Source organism: Oryzias latipes, chromosome 23, assembly GCF_053564925.1.
Source record: "Oryzias latipes strain Hd-rR chromosome 23, Olatipes_Hd-rR_3.1".
Taxonomy (NCBI): Eukaryota; Metazoa; Chordata; class Actinopteri; order Beloniformes; family Adrianichthyidae; genus Oryzias; species Oryzias latipes.
This window is the reverse complement of record NC_136259.1, coordinates 17,396,612-17,419,483: the sequence shown is the minus strand read 5'-3', so window position 1 is coordinate 17,419,483 and position 22,872 is coordinate 17,396,612. Positions and strand designations below refer to the sequence as shown.

Below are 22,872 nucleotides of genomic sequence, written 5' to 3'. Positions count from 1 at the left end.
GTTCTTTGTTTTAAAGTGATTTTAACACCAACTTTTATTTTATTTTTAGCACAAACATAAAATGACTGTTCTTTTGGAAGACAAGAAATCTCTCTCTATATATATATATTTTTTATTTTTAATGGTACCTGTACAGGGTGTGTAGGTGACCTGCACAAAATATCAAGGTCATTGTCCACTCAGTGAGCTTGTAGAGTGAAAGTGTCTATGCAGGTTATTTTCTATGGACAGGCTTCAGGCGACAGTGAAAAAAGGTGAGACTCAGGTGTGTTGTACGGGTTTTTCCCTTTTTTTGCTCTGCTCAAGGAGCCCTAACAATCTGTTCAAGTGATAAATGTGTGCCTCATTCACGCTCCTTGTGCGCTAGCTTGACTGTTCGAAATTATTGACGTAGTCATCTAAGGCATAGTTTGTGTGGGCGTCCTATAGGCACTTGCATATCACCTTCACACCCTGTGCACGTAGGATTTATATGTGGTCAGTGACGAGCTTGTACATGCACCTTACTAAAAATTACAAAGGGGCATAAGGGTGCCGTAATCGTAGGTCATACATGTGTGCAACTCACCATATCTTTACAAAAAATTTTTTTTTTTTTTTTTTTGTTTTTTTTTTAACTTGTCCTGTCCAACAGCTAGGCAAACAGATGAGAGCTGAGGGCCTCTTGTGTTGGACATATTTTATTTTAACAAGAGGGGTTATTCATCTTCAGACAAACCAAAGGTATGTCTGAATAAACCCCTTTTGTAATTGAGGCCAAAATTTATTAATTTCAATCATGTTTGAAAATCTTTGGTGTTGGACCGGACGGAAAAGGAAAGAGGGGAAGAAGAGAGAGGGACGTTAGAGAGAAGGGGGGGGTAGGAGGGTGATAATAGGAGGGGAAGGGGGGTAAGACCATGAAGCAGCATAGAGCAGACAGGTTTACTGGTTGTTTATCGTTACGGTACGGTTCAAATGTATAGTACAAAAAGGGCGGGGCCTGTTCACACACACTCAAATATTATCAACACACCTGCTAGCCGCAAAAATGTCCACATGTCAACATGCACACAAAACAGATAGTGTTCACGAACGCATACCTATGCCTTTAAACCAACTAGTGTGAAATCTTTCATTCATTCAATCATGCAAACTATTAGTGCAAAGGTGAGCCAACACCTGTGCTCAGGTGAGTGTTTATGTTCTTCTAAAATGGATGGTGGAATGTGAAAAGAAGGAGGAGGAGCGCCCAGCCACCCCCACACCCATACCCCCGCCGCAGCAGCAGCGGCAGCCGGAATTCCCCCAACGCCACACGGGAACAGGCAGGGAACAACCGCCCCCCGGGCGACCAAGACCGCCACCCAGGCCAGGGCCAGCCGGACCGCCGCGAGGCCCCCAGAGCCAGAGAGCAGGGAGGCGCAGAGGGAAAGAGAGCGCCGCCCCAGCCCAGCCAGGAAAGCAGCCCCCCGCCGCGCCGGAAGAGCCCAACGCAGGGCCCCACCGGAGAGGGACGCCCACAGCCCCAGACGAGCACCCCACCACCACCCAGGAGTTCCGGGCATCCCCCCGCCCCGACCCCAGGTACGAGCCAGGACCCCCCAAGGGAGACCCGCTCCGCACTCCAGGCAGCCACCCACCCGGCCCACGGTTGGTCCAGGTAGGAGCCGCCCCCGCCCAGGAGGGGGGAACCCCGGGGAAAAAAGGGCGGCCCACAAGGGATGTTATAAATATGGCCCGACCAGGCTCGGCCATGTTGGAAGTTTGGCGGGGCCCAGCGCCCAGGGGCAAGGACCAGGACCCACCCCCCAGGGACACGAACACCCCCGGCTCAGGTGTAATATGAACCCCCCCACCGTGCGGAGAGAGCACCGCCGGGCCCAGGGAGCCGGCACCCAAGGGACACGGCCGCCATCGCCAAGGGGCCCGCACCCCCCACCAGGGAAGGGGTAGGGGACAGATGGACCCAGGTCCCACCTTCCTTGTAAAATGTGTGTGCGTGTATGGGTGTTTACAAAAACCCATCTTTACAAAAATTTCACGATTCACTTCTTACATGCACGACAATAGTACATTCCATTTTCAGTTTTTCCCTTAAGGTGACGAGCCTCTGCAAGACACACCTGTACTCCCCTTAAGATGCAGCCACTCCTGTCTACAACCCTCCATTGGGTCCGTACAATCCAAAAACCTGCAGCATCTGTTCAGATTGCCCCCCGCCCCACCCTCGCCCCCTTACGAGTTGATAAAACTAAGGCTTAAGTTACTAATTTCATGTTCATTTGAGAGAAAAGTCTTCTTTGAGTAATGGTAATGTTTGAGTAGGAGAAGCAAATAATTGGTGAAGTAAGATTTTTCATAACTTAATGATAATGTGGGGGCGGCCGTGGTGCAGCGGTAGGGTCGTTGCAGGTTTGATTCCCGCCTTGCACGCCCATGAGTCAAAGTGTCCTTGCGCAATACACTGAACCCCACCTTGCCTCTGGTGGTAGGCGGGCGCCTGTGTTTGGCAGCGGAGCGGCCACCAGTGTGTGAATGTGTGTGTGTCTGGGTGAATGGGTCGGTGACTGTAAAAAGCGCTTTGTCCTTGTAGGTAGAAAAGCGCTGTACAAGTATACACCATTGACCATTTACGCCATAATAATATTGAATATGACGTGACTAAAGTTGCATTCCGACGTAGGTACAACAAAACCTTGTTGTTCTTTTTCTCATTGCAGTCAAAGCTTTATTAATTATTTGCTAAATATTTTTGCCTTTTTTTTACTTATTTTGTGGGGCTCAATCCCCTAGTAACAGCAGCTACAATAAGCTTAGAATCAGATGCCCCAACTGTCATGTTGAAGGTGAGGCAACATGGACTTTCAGCATTCAGAGCCTCCACATATATGTTCATCTGTAGACACAAAAGCTAAATCCTATCTCAAGCTATCTTCAAAAGTGCTTTAATTAGGAATTATAATTCTTTTTGGCTGTTCAGATTCTGACTGGTGACTGTCCCTAAAGGTAAAAAGCACAACTATTAGAACTTTAAATCTATCTACGCTGCTAGTACCCATTCATCTTCTCTTTTGGCCTAAGTATTGATTGCAACTGCAAACACACCCAGTAGGATTTGGATTTAGCTGCCTCAGTTGTTTTGGCTACAAAGCAAAATGATTCCCAAAAGCAGAAGTCTAACTTGAAAACATCTACACAATCAGAAATTCTTTGTCCCAAAGGTTTACTAGTCCACCACATATAGCAGTGTTTTGAGATATCTTGACAGATTCTCAGAGAAAGGATTATATCCAAATCCCCCCACTAGACGAAACAAACAAGAAGACAAAGTCAAAATTGTCCAATACCATGGTTGATTACTTTATTTCTTCCCCCTCTTTCTTTCTTTTCATTTGCAGAGTGGCGTCAAAGTCGAGGACAGCGGATGATCCTGCAGGACGAAGACATCACCACTAAGATTGAAGCTGACTGGAAGAGGCTGAACATTCTTTGCCATTATCAGGTAAGCAATTAATGACCCACAAAAGGACAGAACACAATTGCAACACAATTGATATGGTCATTTATTTAAAAGTGAAACAACATAAGTTCAAATGTTAATTTATATGGGTTTATCAGTAAAAAGACAGAGCTGTTCAATTAAGATTTTTGAGATACGATTGCAGAGTTTCTTTCAATTATTACAGCAAACATAAAGTGATCAAATGAAAATCTGACCAAAAATAACTACACATTTTTGAAAGAAAAGCAGAAATCAGCAGAAATCCTTTCATTTGGGATTTTCAATTGAAATGGAATTACAGTATTCACCCCGTATTAGCTGGGGTTAGGGTCCATAGACCCGCAAATCCTCAGAATCCATGAATACGGACAACCACTGAATGTCCGTCACCAATCTTTATTAATCAAAAAACTTTTCGAAAACATTTCTGATGTTTTGTAAAACATTTATGAAAGAAAATTGGAATATTTCTCAATATTATTATTTTTTTTTCCCAGAGCAATAGACTGGCTGGATGTGGCATACTTTATAATACACATCAGGAGTGCCACTATGTCTCTATGTACCTTAAAACCTGGAGCCCGTGCTTCCTTCATCATTAGTTAAGTGCATGCTGGCATTTTCTTCAATAAGAGGCCAGTTTCATCCATCATTTATTTATCCGGATCATAATTATTCTCCGCGATTATCTTCCTCAGCGTATCAGGATATTTTACGGCCTCTTCTGAGTCAGCTGATGCAGGGGCACAAACTTCGGTTGGTAGCAATTCAGGAACCGGTGGAAATAGAAACATTTCTTAGTGGGCGGCAAGGAAGCCGACGGGCCGGCATGCTCTTTATCTCCGCTCCCCTCCTCATCCCACAGCACCTCATTTGGAGACAAAAGTCTCATACAGGTGTCTTTAGCTGAGTTTTTGTGATGAACCGGAGGAGTGACGTGACTGAAGACAAAATCTGCCAATCTGTGAAACCGCAAATATTGGAACGCAAACAAAAACACTGTATTGAACAAAACTGAAAATAAGCATTTTGATCAATTGAGACACATTAGTGACCAGACATAACAGATATATGTTTTTTGAACTGTTGGAATAAATATTACTTTGACCTGCTGAAATTACTGAAATATTGAATACCGTAATGATGAAGTAATAAAGTAAAACACATTGCCAGGTGTTGTATGCCATTTGAGTCCCTCACCAGCCCAAAAGAACAAGCCTGGGTGGGAAGACGGCCCTGCTCTGCCAATATGCTGTTAATATTAACAGCAGCTAAGCAAGTAGTGACTGTCTCCTCTGAGTGCAGTTTCTGTGGTGCCTAAATTAAATGTCAGCAGCAGCGAGTGTCAACAGGCTGGGAGTATGAGCCGTGGGTGGAATGAATTAGGGAGCTGATTTGAATCGGAGATAAGATAATGAAGACAGAAGTTAATTCTTTTTTTTTCAGGCTGGAGAAAAAGGACACATTATTCTTGATAGACCATGAGAAATAAAAAATGGTTGTAGGCTAAACAAAGAGCAAGAAAATGTGGGGATGTGACAAACTAATCCCAGCTTCAGCCTCCAAGAGCAACTGCTATTCCACACTGGTCAAATTTGCCCCAGTGGCTATTATTTTTCACAAAAAAGTCACATCTTTTCTAGGGTAAAAGCAATAAATTATTTCAAATTTTATTCAAATGAACTGAGAAGGTTTGTCAATTTCACAAATAAGGGGGTTAAGTTTGTTCCCGAAGCACAGATCAACTGTCAAAGCTGGAAATCAAAAGGATTCCATGTATTTTACATGTGAAATGAAAGCCAACAAATGTGTTTTTTATTTTTACTAATATATTATTTTTGCCACATGACATTAAAGTATCTGACATTCTCTTAACCATCCAAGAAAAGTGTATGCTGTGTATTGGTATAAAACACGACTACAAAAGGCTATTGTTTTACTACCATGAGAAAATAAATGAGAAATTAAATATTAGAAATTATCAACATCATAAATGTAGCTAAAATCAACAAGTTCAGTGTTTAGTGGAATAATTATTAGAAATTTAGGATTTTTTTTTTTTTGTTTTTTTGGATAACTACTTAATTGAAATGTTTATCAAATGGCAAAAGAATTTTACATATAATCACTGGCCTAATAAAAAAATCAAATGCTTAAGACATTTTGTCCTCTTTTCTAATGGCACTTTTTTTTCTGTCTTTTGTCTCCAAACTCCTATTTCCTCAAATGTCACCCCCCTGTTACATTTCATGAAATCCCATTGCTATATATCCAGCTCACATATAAGAGCAGCGATCGGGAAAAGTCCTTGAGGGGGTTTTGGAGAGTTGTTTAGCCCCCCTACAAAGGAATATCTAAATTTGCCCTGAGGGCCTTCTGCTTACAATGATATAAACATATTATGCATAAGGAGCAGACTGAGAGATGAGATGAAATAATGACACAATCTTAGTAATGCCTCGGGTCACATGCAAGCACATATTTGAAGACTCAATCCTTCTGGTCCCGTGCACCCTCAAAAGATGAAGATCACTTCAATTAACCCTGCAGCATAGCCTAATTATGCAAACTCGAGGTTTCCTGGATGTGTGCTATTTTACTGTGGGAAAAAGGGTACTGGATGGACCTATTGTTTCATTTTTTATTTCTCTGACATATATAAATACTAGAAAATCATTTGTTACTTCACTTATAGATACTTACTTCTAAGGACCTTATATGTGCACTAAATAAAAAAAGCCCAAGAGAAAAAGTATATTAGACAGAGATTTAGGGGCATACCCTCTCAAATTGTCCTGCTCAGTTATCCCTAGCTCCTTTTCATGTAGTTATTTTCATGTAAAAGCTTAGCAGAGCAGAGCAAACATGGGTTATAGAATATTGTGTTTGCAAAACCAAAACCATAATATAATAATTGTATATCTTGTCTGTCTGTATTGGAAATCTGCACAAACCTAAAACTAAGAAGAGTTTTGTTTTTTTTGGAATGCTGATATATGTTACTTATGGTTGTTTTTCAGGTACCTGATAATGCAGTGATGGCTCTAGTACCCAAGCAAGTTACAGCATACAACTCAGTAAACAACTCCACTGTGTCACGGACCTCTGCAAGTAAATACGGTAAGACTTTTTGCTCACAGCCACACACTGAACTTAAAGTCTACTATAAATAACCCCCAAAGTTACATTTAAAGTCATTCGAGCAGCATTCTAGCAACTTTTTATAGTGAGGATGAATTTTCAGGTTCTAGATTGTGTAGATTTTAAATTGTTCTCCATTGTACATATCAAAAAGGTTCTTTTTTATGAGCTGAAATTTTACTGTTAAATGTGTTAAGGGCAGAATAACTTTGAATAGCATTTCAAATATATATATATATATATATATTTATATATATATATATATATATTAGGATATATATATTAGGATATAAGCTGAACTTTTCATCATTAAGATAGAAATTTGTAACAAACCTAAACTTTTTGTTCTTTTAACGGTTTTTATCATCAACATCTGATGACCTTACATTATAAAAAAAAAAAAGATCAAGAAATGATTTATGTCAATTAAAGAGACAAACCAATACAATTAAAAGTTGTTTTTTTATCTAAATGCAATACAAAATGATCAAGAAGCAAAATAAAACACTGATCCTGAGGCAATAGAATCTTCTTTTAAAGTCCTGCTCATCAACAATGTCTGGAACGCGCCACAAATCAAAGTAGCTGGAAAGATTTTTCAAACATAAAGAGACCTCTTGTCTCTTGAGACTCACACGGGTGTCCTCTTATCCGTCTCCGTGCCTGTGTTGTTTTCTGCCTGTCCGTCTGCTCCACATCTCCTTCAACCTGCAAAAGCATTAAGTTAGCTTCTGATCAAAGGGCTAGCCTCGTTGGTCACAAACACTTCAGACACTTCAGATGGGCTGCCATTTTATTAGCATTGCCTCATCTTCATATGGTCTCACCTCTCTGCTTGGGGACCAAATTAGACCAGATAAGTGGAGCAACAGAGGCACCAAGGAGGAAGCTGGTATTGTTCTGTGTGTTTTTTGGGGGACTTCAAGTATAAATGTGCTGCACTTCACAACTAGTGTGGTACTTGAGAATGACTTTGAACTTTCCCCAAGTGCAATGACCAAATAAAGATGGAGAAGAAGCTGAGAAGAGGAAGGTAGAGGCTGTTGAAAATCTTTTGGTAAAAGTTAACAAAAAATCTGCAACACGGAAAGTACCGGTACAAGATTATGACACAATCTTAGTTGTGTCATCCTGGTGGATGATTTTGTTGTCTGGAGCCACAAGAACAACTTACAGCTCAACACCTCCAAGACTAAGGAACTGGTCGTCGACTTTGGGAGGGACAGACCAAACCCCAGACCAGTTCTGATAGGAGTGGAGGAGGTGGAGGTTGTGCAGACCTATAAATATCTTGGGCTGTGGCTGGACAACAAGCTGGACTGGACGAGCAACACGGGGCAGCTGTACAAGAAGGCCCAGAGCAGGATGTACTTCTTGAGGAGGTTAAGATCATTCAACATCTGCAAGAAGCTCCTGGGGATCTTCTATCAGTCTGTGGTCGCCAGTGTACTAACCTACGCTGTGGTGTGCTGGGGGCGGAGCACCTCAAAGACAGACTTCTCCAGGCTGGAGAAGCTGATCAGGCGGGCTGGTTCTGTGGTTGGCACAAGGCTGGACCCTCTGGCTACTGTGGCAGAGAGAAGGACACTCAAAAAACTAACGGGTATCCTGGACAATACCACCCACCCTCTGCACACGACCATCAGTAGCCGGAGAAGCACCTTCAGCAAGAGGCTGCTCCTCCCAAGGTGCAGGACTAATAGACTGAGGAACTCCTTTGTCCCCCGCGCCATCAAACTCTTTAACCTCCACTCAGGAGGGGGGAGGAAGACGGAAAAGGAAAGGGAAAGGGCCTGAATGACCTTTTTTTATTATTTTTTTTTGTTTTTGTATATGCTGTTTTTCAGATATTTAAACTGTTTCCTACTGTTCTAATCTTTCTAATTTTCTAGTCACTGTGCTGCTTTTTCCTTTTTCCTATATGTATGTCAACCAGTGCTGTATGCGATGGAGATGTCAATTTCCATGCGGGAACCTCCCAAATGGATAAATAAAGTTGTCTATCTATCTATCTATCTATCTATCTATTAATAAAAGTAACCTCAGTCTGATCCAGAATTCTTCTTCTTTGTATTCAAGATCAAAAGCTAAAATGAAATATAAAAAATGAAACCACGTCTGTGCAGCAGGATTAAAAACCAAATCCATTCTGAACCTCCCAACCACAGCTTAACCACTTCCTGAACAAGAAGTTAACTCACAAAAACAGAAAAACATAATACATTCAGCATTTATAAAAATATATAAGCATTTAAAACATGTACTAATTGTTTACATATGGTGCGGTTGATTTAGAGTTACAAATCAGGGAGATCCTGTTGCCCGCTGAGCCGAGATTTCTTATCCAAGACTCTCCACCTCTAAAGTTACACCAAGTCTTCAAGTGATACTGAGTAATAACCTCGACTTTCACCAGGTATATTTTCTTGTGCCATTTTACCAAGATCATGTACTACAAAATTCGATCTAATAATAAACAAATTCTGTACATTTTGGATTAAAAAATGCATTTCTGTGGAGACAAAACACTTGAAAATATTCAGATACAGTGTTCCCTCGCTACATCACTGTTCACCTTTCACCAGCTTGGCGTTTTCTGGTCTTGTTTAATTTTTTTAGACTGTGCGTTGTGTTTTGCATTCTGATCGGCTGGAGACCTTGTCAATCAATCTCCAGACTTGCCGTGTCTCCTGTATATATGTGAAGCTCTCCACATCTAAATAAATCCCTTATTGCAATAAGATCTGTAGTGTCATTACATTTTCTCGTCTTATTTTTCTGCAAAGGTTTGAACTTTGACATGAGAGAAAAGTGGGAAAATGTTCATATCTGTGTGAGAAAAGTGTAGTAAGGGGTTTTACAGCCTAAAAAATTGTCATAATCCTACTTGGCGGATGTCACCTATCACAGGTTATGTTCAGAACGTAACTCCCACGATAAACAAGGGAACACGGTACTTGATAAACTAACATAGACTAGGTTTACATTTACTCTAATATTCTGATCTTCGATAAGACTGCAACATAAATTCATTTCTCTCATCATCATTAGCAGGAAAGAACTTTGAGTTTAGATTTGTGTTGATTTGTTAAATTTAAAGAGTTAAAGTTGTTCATATTAAAATGTTGGCATTAAAAATTCCTACCAGAAAAGCCACAAAATTTAGTATTTTTGATGACCCTTTAGCTTAAAAATTTTGCATATTCATCCAGAATGTGCTCTTTGTATGACATGTGTGTAAACATCATCATAACTGGCTTGTTTTTAGCTAAATGTTTCATTATTTGTCCTCTCTATACCATTGGAACATAGTAAGACATTTATAAACTGTGATATTATGGAAAACATTTGTGTCTAACCGCACACATGGGTGCGTCATAGTTAAACACAGTAGACAAAATGTATAGTTAAACAAAATGTTGTTCTTTTCCTCAGGAGCAAATGCACCTATTATAGCTGAATGTCCAATAAAGTTGTTGGTAAATGTTCACAGAGGTGCTCTATCAGAGAAACAAATGACAGTTCATTCATGCTTCCATCTCATTTCAGCTGGCACTCACTCTGTTTGTGTTATCTTCAGTTGTCTGGGTTTTTTTCTCCTCTAAGTTTTGCCGTGCAAACCCTTGTTTTTTTTCTCTGGACAGATTGATTTCTGTTGCCATGAAAATCACCTTTTTTCACGTTCTTTTTTCCCAATTTGCACTTATTGATCAGTTTTTTTTTTTACACTGTGTAAACATTCATTGAGCCATGTGTTTGGAAATGTCATCGCTACTTGAGCCACTGGGTGGGCCATACATATTTCATCTCTTTTGACACCTTTTCGATTTTGTGTCAGCTGGCAATATCATGTCTTGTCAGTTAGAGAAGAAACCATAAAAAATTAACCAAACAGACTTTCTGAAAGTTTATTGTCCAATCTCCCAGACTTGCAAATTGCCACAAAAGTATTCTATTGTTGACATGTTTCTTTGATTGTTTTGTCATTTGTTGATTCTCTTTTTTTCTTTTCTCTATTCAACCATATAGCTAAACTTTCAGTTTGATGCTAAATACGTTATATTTTTATAACAAAAACTGTTGGATACCAATTGATTTCCATTGGTTTTTTCAGCACTTTTTAAACTAAAAATACACCTTTCTTTACAGAAAACATGATAAAGTACACTGGAAGCCCCGACAGTCTGCGCTCCCGCACACCGATGATCACTCCTGACCTGGAGAGCGGGGTGAAGGTCTGGCACTTGGTCAAGAACCATGAGCATGGAGACCAGAAGGAAGGAGACCGTGGCAGCAAGATGGTCTCTGAGATCTACCTGACACGGCTTCTGGCTACAAAGGTGAATCTTTGAAGAAAAATCACCATCATGTTCATTATCCTGCCAGCTTTTTCCGCTTAGTCTGAATTTGGAACGTTCACAGAGCCTAATTTATCTGTAAAATGTTCCTACATCTTTACTTTCTGTATGTTTTGAAGCAGTTCAGCAAGTAAAAGGCTAAAGGGTCAGTACAACCTTCACACTGAATTATAATGATGCGGAAAAGCTTGAGTTTATTTAAATATTCATGATTACTTTGGATGAGTCATCTCACCGGAAAAGATTATTCAAATGTATTCAGCTATCCCCTCAGGTGAGAAAGGGAAAACGGATATCTGTTTGTTTTCATTTTTCATTACTGTTGCACTGATGCAGGAGCATATCCAAAATGTTACGGAAGAAAAAACCACAAGGCTATTCAAGGATATAAAAAAAGAAATTTCTTTCAAATGAAACTCTTTGAATAGGGCTTCTGACAACGGCCCTTAAATTGAAGAGGGGCGGGGCGGGGCGGGGGGTCAGTTAATTTGGCTTGGTGAGAAATGTGACTTTGATCTGTCGGCTGAATGCAAATTCAGAATCCAGTCCTAAAGCGCTCTGTCTTTTTCTGCAATCAAAATTCACATCATCAGACACAGACAGGGTAGACGAACGCAGAGAAATGTTTCCACTGTAATTTGTTGTGATCAAAAAACCTTTATTTACATTAAGATCCAAACACTTGTGTTAAGCACTTCACAGAGAGAGTCTTGACTGTTTTGAGTTTGAGTCAAATATAGAAAACATCTTTAAAGTGTTTGTCCTGGTGAATAAATTACATAAAACAGATTCATGATTAGGAAAAGGATGTGGTGAGGATTATCAATTAGCTTTAAAGGGAATCTATAGGCAGTTGAAAAAAAATAATTGACTAAAACCTTATCTCTAAATTGTGTCTTCAGAGTAACTTATATTAGACAAAAATACATCAATTCTACAAATCTTTATAGTTCTTATCTATAAAGTTTTATTAACAATTCCAATTTAGCATGTAAGCATGTAAACAAGACAATCAACAAATACTAAAATATGTTAAAAGTTGTGAAATCTTACAAACTCTGACATTTTGAAATGCGTACATACTGGAGAACAAATAAAAGTATGATTATGTAGACAATGTAAAACTATTAAAAAAAGGAAGTCATTTTATCATTATGTTTACTTCTAGAGAAGAAACAGTTCTTCGTAGATCATACTTGTGTTTTTTTATGTATAAATATTGGGTTATATCACAAGATTGACCATGAAATAAAGAAAACTGCTTTGTGTCAAATAATGGGGAATGTATGCAAGAGCACCTTTAAGGCAGTGATAAGGTATTGGATTTCTAAACTTGCCTAGAGACAAAAATATGCAAAGCTCAGTGTTAAATCTAATATGTGAAGGTGTAAAAAAAACAGTTCAGTATTGCAGGTCTTGTTTTATTTTTCTTGTATGTGTCTTAGAGTCCTTTGATTTTATTCTATAGCAAAATAAAACTCACTATCTCATATCAATCATTATGCCAAAGCCTTAAAGACCCACTCAGTTGAAAATCAAATTCTTATTTTTCTGATGATGGAGGACATATATAAAGAAAATTAAACTCAAATTTCTTTCTAAGTATTTCTTTATTTAATTATTTGTGAAACAAGAACAAATAAAAAAATACAGATAGAAGAAACACAGACATAGAAAATACGCTGTGCGGGCCACAAGCTCCCTGCTTTGAGCTCTCAGCAACAGTTAGGGGAAAGGGGGCGGAGTTGCTGCAAGGCAACCAACCCACCCACGACTCGTAGGTGTATTTCTGCCGCACTGCAGAAACTATATCCTAAAAAATGACTTTTTTTCCCAAAAACAGCAAAAATATAATTAAAAGACCACTGAGAATGGTTTTAAAATAGATCAGAAGATGATTGGAGTGGGACTTAAATCCAAGGAAAGTGTGACTTGCATTTGGAATAAAAAGTTAGACATTTATTTCAACCAGAACTCTTGTCCTACAGTTTTTTTTAAAGTTCCAATTTGAAGGATTGGAGCAACTCTTCTTTACCAGAAACAATACCTAGCAGTGCAGATGTATTGGCAGATTCAAGTGATCAATTAAAGGGAAAGAGAAATATAACAGGGACTGTGGCATAGGACCTAATCCACAGCATATGAGAGAAACTAATAAACAAAGTGATGAATAAAGAGAAGGCAGGAAAATGGAGCAGCTGTCACCTTGACACATACTGTAGAGTCCTCCACACACCATCACACACGTCGCAGCTCAGCCTCCGTGACTCGCTCTATTTCCCCGCCATCATCCCACTCCAGGGTGCAGGACGGTGGATTCTGAATGCTGACAGCACACCCTCTTTTCAGATAGATTGTTTTTTTGGAGTAACTAGTTTATCTTGACAAGCCTTCTCTTTTGAAGCATCATGATTATACAGACAGATGGTGTAACTAAGTTTGGATTTCACCTTACCAATGAATTTTTTTCACAGTTTACATTTTTGCACCATCTCCATCAGTGAGACTAGAAGTAAAAGATTGCATTCATGGACAGGGACGAGGATGGAAAAAATTTTCCCACTTTTCCACTGTTTACAATCCTCCCAGTGATTGTTTGCTCACCTCATTTGAATTTCCTCGAGGAGGCAGGCAGAATCAAAACGTCCAGGTGACGCATTAGGTTTAGGGTGCAGGCCAATGACAGGCTGAATGGTTGCTGGGGAGGTTGTGTTGGTGGTTACCAGCTCCACCAGGGAACAAGAGAACCCTGTGATGATGACAGTGCTTACACACATGCACCCCTTGAGATAAAGGCTGACGTAAAAGCCTCCGCCACAAACAGGGTTTTGCTTTTGTACACACCTGTATGTTTGAGTGCTTAAAACACTGGGCTATCGCTGCCGACTGAAGCAGTCTGTGAGGCTGAGGCACACTGGCTTGATAAAGATATGTGATCCCATCTTCTCTGAGAAATGATAAGCTGTTAGGAATGCAGGCCACAGCAGAATTATAGCTGTGATTGTCAGACTAACAGGATTCCCTCCACCCACACTTTTCTACCTCTCTTCACTCTGATTCGGTCACTCGCTCCACCCAAATTGGATTTTTATTCGCTAACGCCTGTACATACCTCATCTGCCACACTCAATGGCCTCTCTTTCAGATAGGAAACCTCTGTCGTTTCATTTCCATCCTCCGCTCTTGCTTTTTTTCCACCATGCATCCCATCAACTTGTTCTTTACAAGAGGATTAGATTCTTTTGCTCTGTGTGTCTCTGCTCTTGTCTCCTTTTTAAAGTCACCACCATTAAATCAAATTAGGGTCAGTGGTGCATTGTGGGAACTAATCCAGCTTCACAAAGAGGCTTAGGAGATGGTCCTTCTGTTCCCAGATATTATTAAAAGTTATCTGTGGAATAACAATTTCCTCCAGTAAACCTGGAAAAAAAAAGATTTAGGGTCCAGGTCTGTGAGATGGATGCTTGATACGTACACACCGGAGCAATAACAAAATGAACTCCACTGCACAATTCATGAACCCACACAGGAAAATACATTCAAGCAATCTCTCTGTCAACATTAATCAGCTATGTGTCACAAAATATATTAGATGGTGACACTTACATTCACCACCTGCATGCGTTGTGATCAATATCTATATAGTGTAGATTAGACATGCTGAAAGTGGATGTGGAAAGACTGCAGATTTAATTTCTCCTCTCTATTCCACCACAGGGGACGCTGCAAAAGTTTGTGGATGACCTGTTTGAGACCATCTTCAGCACTGCCCATCGAGGCAGTGCTCTTCCCCTGGCTATTAAATACATGTTTGACTTCCTGGATGAGCAGGCTGACAAACACAGCATCCACGACCCACATGTGCGACACACATGGAAGAGCAACTGGTGAGTACTTGTTCTGGATTCCAATAATGCAAATTCCTATTTAGGGAATTGTACAAAATCCCTCTGATTGAATTTTACTATCATTTAATTGTATCTATGCGTTACAGTATAACCAATAAATAACCTACATTTTGACACACTTAAAATGGCTTTGCACTGTTAAGGCCAAGTTGCAACAGGCACCTCTTCCTTTTCTAATATCCTTCAACCGCAGGGGTGTGTAATCTTCATTAAATCCAACCACAAGGGGCTAATCCAATTGGCTGCCAAGGCTCCCGATCTATTATTACAAGTAATGGGGCCAAAAATGCCTGTCACTGTGGAAATCTCTATAGTGACAAGTGTGCACTCTCAAATGCACAAGTACACCTCTAGATTAATATTTACATATTAATTTAGACCATGCTAACCTCTGAGATCCTGCCATGAAAGGTTGGGGAGCTGGAATGTCCAACAAAAGAAAGCGGAAACAGAGAAATGAAAAGGTAAAGAAGAGGAAATGAGCATGGTGGGAGTTAAATAGGTGGTTATATCTTGTTAGCCTCTCCGCTACTGCCAAGCTCCCAGCATGCATCACACTACAAAACTGAAGCAAAAAAATTATGTTAAAATAAAGAAAGAGAGAGAGAGAGAAATGCTTTCAATAGATTTTCTCTTTTAAATTTACAGTTCCAGAATTATTTGTATTTTTAGTCCATTTCTAGTGTTTTAAGTGTTGTTGTCGTCAAAAAGTGTTGTTGTTTTAAGCGCTAAACACTAACACACCCCAACATAATGCCACTTAAATTGACTGAGTTTCTGCTGATGCTACTGCTGTTATTGTCACTGTAAGGGATGCTCATTTTGCATATTATACTTTTCAGACTATCAGTCACTGAATTACAAGATGCAGAAGACAAAATAAATAGACATAATAAATAAGTAAAAAACAAGAACGGACATTTTATCTTGAAAAGCAAGTCATGATAAACGCAGTAAATATTTTTTATTTTTTATTTTAATTTGATTTGAAATGGTTTATTTCAAGCAATCAAACACGAATAATACACAAAAAAACATTATGATCAGCAGTTATACATTCATAAAAAGACGTATCAAATTTAGAATAATTAAACATTATAGGCGGAATTCTCGGATGCCTCACTAACAAACACATTGATGCTTATTTAGTATCTTGAAACATAGGAGGAATCCAATCAAGTAAACTCTCTATAACATTTCACTAAATCTGTTGAATTCTTCATACTTTGTATCACTTTGGAACAATTCCACCAAGCCTAGTGTAAGGCTACGTAAACAGACCGAACACGGTGTGAGGTCTTGAACGCTCGTTTAGCATATGGTGTTCACATTGGACTGTCACTACCCCATCCATACTAGCGCATTTACCTACAGTTGGAAGAGGCTTGATGTGAAATGTTGTCTCGTGAATCTTACTCCAGTCTTTTTCTGTCATAGCTCTATTCCGACATATGAAAGACTTGGTGTCATATAATTCCAAACGGGCATTTTTGTCAGTACCAAATTCAAGTCCCAGATTGGGCAAAGTTCAGCCGGTTTAAACGTTTGCACATTTTCAGTGACCATAAAGCTCAAAAATAGATTTGTGAATGCAAAAGTTTTGAACATGGAAGCCTGAAATGTGCATATACATACGTTTATATAGACTTTATATTGGAAGCTGTTGCTTGAACCATCGTTGCCAAGGGAGGTGTGAACGCAAACACCATTAATTTGCACTTCAATAAGTCCCTAGAATCTTAAAAAAACTTCTGTGTTGGATCATCACCGTTGTTGTACTTTGGCAGCACCCACAGTATAGTTGGTTCAAACCACAATGCAGAGCTGCACAATACACCAACCTAAAGATGGCACCCACCCAATCTTACCTCTTCTTCAGGCCATACTTCACAACAGTATGCTAACAGCAAAAACATATATTATGTGTTCCTACACACGCTTTTGTAAATACTTTTCAGACAAAGTATAAATGACTTTGTCACAAGTTCAAATTAGCTTTCAGCCGTTTCTGCATTGTGGAGTTCTGCTGTGTGCAATAAGAGAGTGTATGGATGAGTCACTGGCTCCCTCAGCACCTCCAGATGGTATCCTTTGGATTAATGGCAGCATGTTGGTGGCGTCTCTTCTTCTCGCTCTTCTGCATTTGTATTAGTGTCTCTCTGCACACTGTGTTTGTCATGTCAAGATGGAACAGACAAATCTGATTTTACTGTGGAGCATGCACATGCACATACCGATCTTCACTGCAGCTCTCAGTGCAAACAGCACGTCCAGGACAGAAACAACATGGATGACTCTTTTCATTCATGTGAGAAGCATCTGCTTTAAGATGACTCACCAAGTCATGTTTAGAAACAGCACCGGTCAATGCATGACAAAGACAGTTTCTTTTCTCTGCAATGCTATTATCAAAATAATATATCAAAATCTGTGTAAGAAACTGCGTTTTAATGTCAAATTAGTGAATCAAGGTAGGATGCAAACACATTTTTAATCTGTTAACGACCAAGGAACAAAAATAGATGAAAACTGCTTAACAATTTGAACACTAATTTATTTAAAAGATATGATTATCCACAAATATTGGTATTTCCTTTTCGTTTAGAGCACCTTAAAGCAGCTTTTCATTTTCTGCTTTTTTTCTCTTAGAATCTTTTCTCCAGGATAACACAGACGTTGATCATGGCAGTTGATATTTAACCTAAGCTCTGACCAATAGGCAAACACGACTACATACTTAAATCTGCCTGTAGCCGCCATGATCATGTGTATTTATAATTTTTCTTTGTCACCTGATAATTACAGGCGTCATTAGGCGCACCTGTCACCTGTTGTAGCTGTTTTTTTTTTTGGTTTGGTGCAGAGAGGGTGCACAGGACCTAGCATTTTTTTGTTGTTGACCGCTTTTCGTATACATTTTTTATGAACTCGCTGCTTTTGATTGTTTGCATCTTATGTGTCATCTATGTCAATGATGAAGTGCAATAAACCAAGACACAGCCGGTCGACTTTTTCTGCATATTTTTTTGAGCGAATTGCAAGAAAGGACCTGCTACAGCCTCTCTAGCGACTCATGAACCCACAGCGGCTACACTGACCAATTAAAGTTAAATTATATGTTTTATGATCTTCAAAGGAAAAAAAATGTACACATTACAATGGAAATGTGCTAAAATTGTACTGGGGCCTCTTGTTTGTGCCACCTTTATGCCCCTTTGAAACAGCAGATTGCCAGTGATCAAAGCAGCACAGCAGTGGTGTAATATCCCTTTGATCCCTTCACCTAATCCCACTAGATTACTTGCTTAGATTAATTTTGAAGTCATAATGCAGAGTTGTTTCTTGCTTGGTCCAAATCCTCTTTTGTTAGATTGCACATCTAAATTGCTTTATGGGTGGTGGTGCTAGTATGAATACATAGCAGGGGAGCACTAGCGGTGTTTTAAATGACTGCATTTTCCATTTTACTTCCCCTCCTCCTTTGGTAGTGTTCCTCACTGACATGCTGTTTAGGGCTGGAATGATTTCGGCCACAGCAACTAAAAGCACATAGTCCATAGAATAAAGAGGCTGCAGTGATCCAAGTCACATTCAGAGTTCTTCAAAGACCACCTGAACCCCTTTTTACCGCAGCATACAGATGAAGCTGTGCCTAAATTTATTTATTCTGGCAGAAACAAGGCCTGCAAATAAACAGACTTGCACATTTTCATTATTCTGGACAACCATAAAAACAGGAAGCAACACAAACAAGGTAATAGTGTTGGTATGTGTCCCCCAGCAAAAACCACTGGACACTGAATAAATGAGAAGCAGCTACCACCTGTTTTTAAAGAAAAAGCCTTTATTGAATTGAACACAAAGCATTGCACTTAGTATGTATCTTTATTCCCACTGGCAAATGGTTTGTTTATACCTATTCACTAAAACGACTGTTACATATTCAAACGTTGTTCTCTAAGCTAGGTTAAATGGATGCACTTTTTTTCTTCAAGCTCTTTGTTTCAGTTTTAAAAGCGAGTTAAGCATGAAGCTAAAACATGCATCAGTTCTCAGATGCTTTAGGTTTTGTAGCTGCACTAAAGATTCGCCTATAAAAAGGAAAATCTCAGCGTCTGTTTTTACATGTTTGATATGCAGTCCAAATAAAGGATTTTTCAATTAACTGCATTAATCATGGCAGTTTTAACTTAGCTTCCTGTAAATTCTCTTCCACCAAATAATTTTCTTCTTTGTTTTTACCAATTTCTTGCAGCCTACCTCTACGTTTTTGGGTGAATGTGATCAAGAACCCCCAATTTGTGTTTGATATCCACAAAAGCAGCATCACAGATGCCTGTCTGTCTGTGGTGGCCCAGACCTTCATGGACTCCTGCTCCACCTCAGAACACCGCCTTGGGAAAGATTCACCCTCCAACAAGCTGCTTTATGCCAAGGACATCCCCAGTTACAAAAGCTGGGTGGAAAGGTGAGCAACTGCTTTAGAAGGTTTTTGTTACAGTTGGAGTGTGTGTCGTAACACACTCCAACTGTAGTGCTGCTTCAGGAGCGGGTAACTTTGTAAGAAATGATGTGAAGCCTGAGGCAGGAGAGATGTGTTGTACAGACTGCATGAAAGGGGAAAAGACAAAAAACGTTTTGAGAGGAGTCGAGCGCCGCTAAAGCAGATTTGTCAATTGTAAGCATTATTACTCTTCTTTATAAGCAAATACATTCTGAGTAAAAAAAATGGGAATGTTGTGTTCATAAGGTTTTTGTAAAATTATAACAAATTATTATTTAAAAAAAATGTTCTCCAAAGAATATGGAACCTAGTAGTTTTTCAGACATTCCTGTTCCATCTGATACTAATTACTGGATCAGGTGGTTTTTGTTTTTTACCAATAAGCCCAAGGAGCCTGGTTAAAAACATTTAAGAACTGTAGTTTGACACCGAAGCTTCATTATTTTCACACTATCAAGGAAAAATGTAAAATGAGAGCAGATTTTCTGACAGAATTTACATTTATTTATTTAACTGAACATGTCAATGCTGTAGAACATATTTCAAAACAAACAAAATAATGTTAAAGTAAAACATCATACTGTATTGTAGTTGAGTAACAGTTTGCATAAAAAATATTTGAGTTGTGTGTCTGCAAAAGAAGGTAAATAGGGTTTTGACTGACCAACATGTTGGTTGTTTTTTAAAGGAAAAAAATGTGACTACCAAGATAACTGCTTTCAACACTGACCAGTAGTTAACATGACTCTGACTTCTATGAACAACACCCATTTGTTCTTTACTTTGCAAAAAACATACCTGGAAATATCCAGGGTTACACAACTATTGTCCACAAGTGACCACATTTTTCAAATCCACTAAGCTTCAAAGATGGTTAGGAAATAAAGGAGTAAAGTAGTTATGTTTGTGTTTTTTACAGGTACTACTCAGACATTAATAGGATGCCAGCTATCAGTGACCAGGATATGAACGCCTACTTAGCTGAACAGTCAAGGATGCACATGAATGAGTTCAACTCCATGAGCTCTCTAAGTGAGATTTACTCCTACGTGGGGAAATACACTGAAGAGGTATGTAGCATTTGGTACATGAATGACTTATTCAAGTAATGAGAAATTTAACATTTCAATCATAAACAATTATTAGTTTTGTTTAGACTTTTGCCTATCCATTCATCGCGTCTGCTCATCTGGGTTTCAGGTCGTAGAGTTAGGAATCTAGGCAGAATTGCCCATGCTTCTCTCTTTCTGGAGAACAAAGAGATGTTCTAGAACACACAGAGATACATTTCCTAGAGATAAAAGGGCAGCATAGCTTTCCCCACTATCTCAAGATAGATATTTTTCAACCCATAATCCATGCCCATAGATGAGGTTAAGAGCTTCATTTTCCAACCCAGATCTTTCTTCACCAAACAGACTGGTACAAAAAACCCTTTCCAACTGATTAGGTCAATCAGAATCCATTGTTATCTTGCTGGTGAACAGAGTTCTTAGATACTGTGTGGAAAAGTCCTGGACTTGCTTTTTTAGGCTGAAGAACATGAACTTAGATTTGGTTGGGTCTCATCTGAGCCAGTTAGGCCAATTTTCCTCTACTACTTGTAGCATAGAGAAAAGCTGTCCACAAAAAAAGCAGAAGAATTAAACGGACCTAGCAAATTAAGCTTGACATTAGTGGTAATGTAAGTAGCATCAGTACAAATGACAGCATGGACCCTCTCATCCACTTGGGAACTCCTCATCTTGGGGTTAAACTAAAGTGCTACAGGTGTCCCACACCCTTCACCCTGATTCACTAAATAAAAGGTTTAGGTCCAAGTGAGCTTAAATTCACAATGTTAGTATTTCTCAAATTGGCAAGACGCTTTCCTGGTCCGCATTGCATCCAAACCCCATTCCCTCATTTGCAGGAGATGGGTTCACTAAAGTTTTTGATTTGTCTTCTCTTCAAACCCCGTTAAATTGGTTCCATAAACCAATTAACCAGTTTATTCTCCACAACTAGCTTTAGGAACCATTTAGGGATTGAAAGACCCATTCCAATGAAAACAGTTTTTTGAACTTGTTCTTGTAACAACTTTCATTCATTCTTGAGGACATGTAAAAAATAATTTAAGCTTAAAACTGCATCTCTGAGTTTTTTGTTTATTCAAATCCTGATAAATCAGAAGCTGATGAAAAATGCTGTCTGAAAAAGCTCCCAGTTGTGACGTTGAAACTACGATGTGCAAGCCCAACTCTCACTGCTCTGCTCCACTCTGATACATCTTCATGGAGACAAATAGATACATCTTTGTTTTCCTCGTCTGAAATCATCTTCATTGAAATCATCATTGATCATTAGCACAACTCAACATATAATAAAGTATTCTGTTACCTAAAATATGTGAGATCTGAATGACTTGTGTAAAGAATTTTAAGTTAAAAAAGGTGTTGTGTTTGTGTGTCCTCACATCTTTCTCCTGATTGCAGATTGTGTGTGCACTGGAGCAGGACGATGCAGCCAGAAAACAGAGGTTGGCCTTTAAGCTGGAGCAGGTGGTGGCCTTCATGAGCCTGGAGAGCTGAGGATCGCATTTCCCAGGATGCACTGGGAAGAGACCCCATCAGAAACCGAGCCGTGCCTGAGCAAAGACCTGTCCCCATCTTTTTCATCATGTGACTTCCTCCTTCAGCTTTTTAGAGACTTCTTCCTTTACCCCTTTTTCTGCTTCCTCTTTGAAGAGACCTTTTTCCCCTCATTCACTCTGCTGCAAAGACTAGTTTACCTGAATATGTGAGGGGTGGTCTGCAGCTAAGGTTGGTGTCTCCCACCGTGCAAAGTGGGGCATCACTCAGCTTCACCACAGGGAGTGATTGCTTGAGAGCTGGCCATATTGGCATTCTTCATTCCCCAGCTGGAAGAGGGAAGAAACATTTTTATGTTGCCTTCAAGAACATACAGTAATTTTTTGAAAACCACAACGTTGGGTGTCCATTTGTTGAACTTTAGAGTAGTCGAGATGAAAATAGTTTCCAAGCGTTTGGTTTTTAGTAGTGCTATTTCCAACACAAGGAATCAAGTGGAAACATGAAAAGTGGTGACTGCAAACCAAATGAACACCTTTGGGGAAAATTAATGCAAGAATGGTTTGCCAAGTTTACACTGTACCTTCAAGCAAAGCATACATATCAGTGAAATCTGGGGAGAATCCAGGCAAATCCAGAATGTTCTTGTGTTCTTTAAATGTAGCTGGAGTTGTATTTTAGAAAGAGACTGATTGGGGTAGTTAATGATTATTGCTCTTCTCAATGTTTCCTTTGATGACAAACAAAAACTTTAGAATGCAGTGCATCCCCAACTTGTAGCCTGTTGCAACTTTCACACATTTTTACCTACTTAGTGGATGATCAAGATCATTTTTAACGAGTTGCGCTTCCATGGCTACAGCAAACTTAAGCAATTAGAAAACCCAGGAGCCCCACCAAAGTTGGA

The 22,872-nt window shown here is 39.4% G+C and overlaps 2 protein-coding genes across 4 annotated transcripts in view; both read left to right on the top strand.

Moving 5' to 3' along the window:
- Positions 1-22,840, top strand: part of plxna4 (plexin A4) — a 259,710-nt gene extending 236,870 nt beyond the window's left edge. For all 3 annotated transcript variants that reach the window (XM_078942272.1, XM_023952327.2, XM_023952326.2), the window contains 7 exons: positions 3,381-3,484; positions 6,505-6,604; positions 10,775-10,965; positions 14,701-14,870; positions 19,147-19,359; positions 20,315-20,465; positions 21,870-22,840. In XM_078942272.1, the coding sequence (XP_078798398.1) occupies positions 3,381-3,484; positions 6,505-6,604; positions 10,775-10,965; positions 14,701-14,870; positions 19,147-19,359; positions 20,315-20,465; positions 21,870-21,965 (1,025 nt within the window). In that variant the 3' untranslated portion in view covers positions 21,966-22,840. The remainder of the gene's footprint in view (positions 1-3,380; positions 3,485-6,504; positions 6,605-10,774; positions 10,966-14,700; positions 14,871-19,146; positions 19,360-20,314; positions 20,466-21,869) is intronic.
- Positions 1,221-22,872, top strand: part of LOC105357089 (uncharacterized) — a 73,399-nt gene continuing 51,747 nt past the window's right edge. Inside the window, exon 1 of the mRNA XM_078942273.1 lies at positions 1,221-1,566. The gene's annotated coding sequence lies outside the window, so the exon portion shown is untranslated. The remainder of the gene's footprint in view (positions 1,567-22,872) is intronic.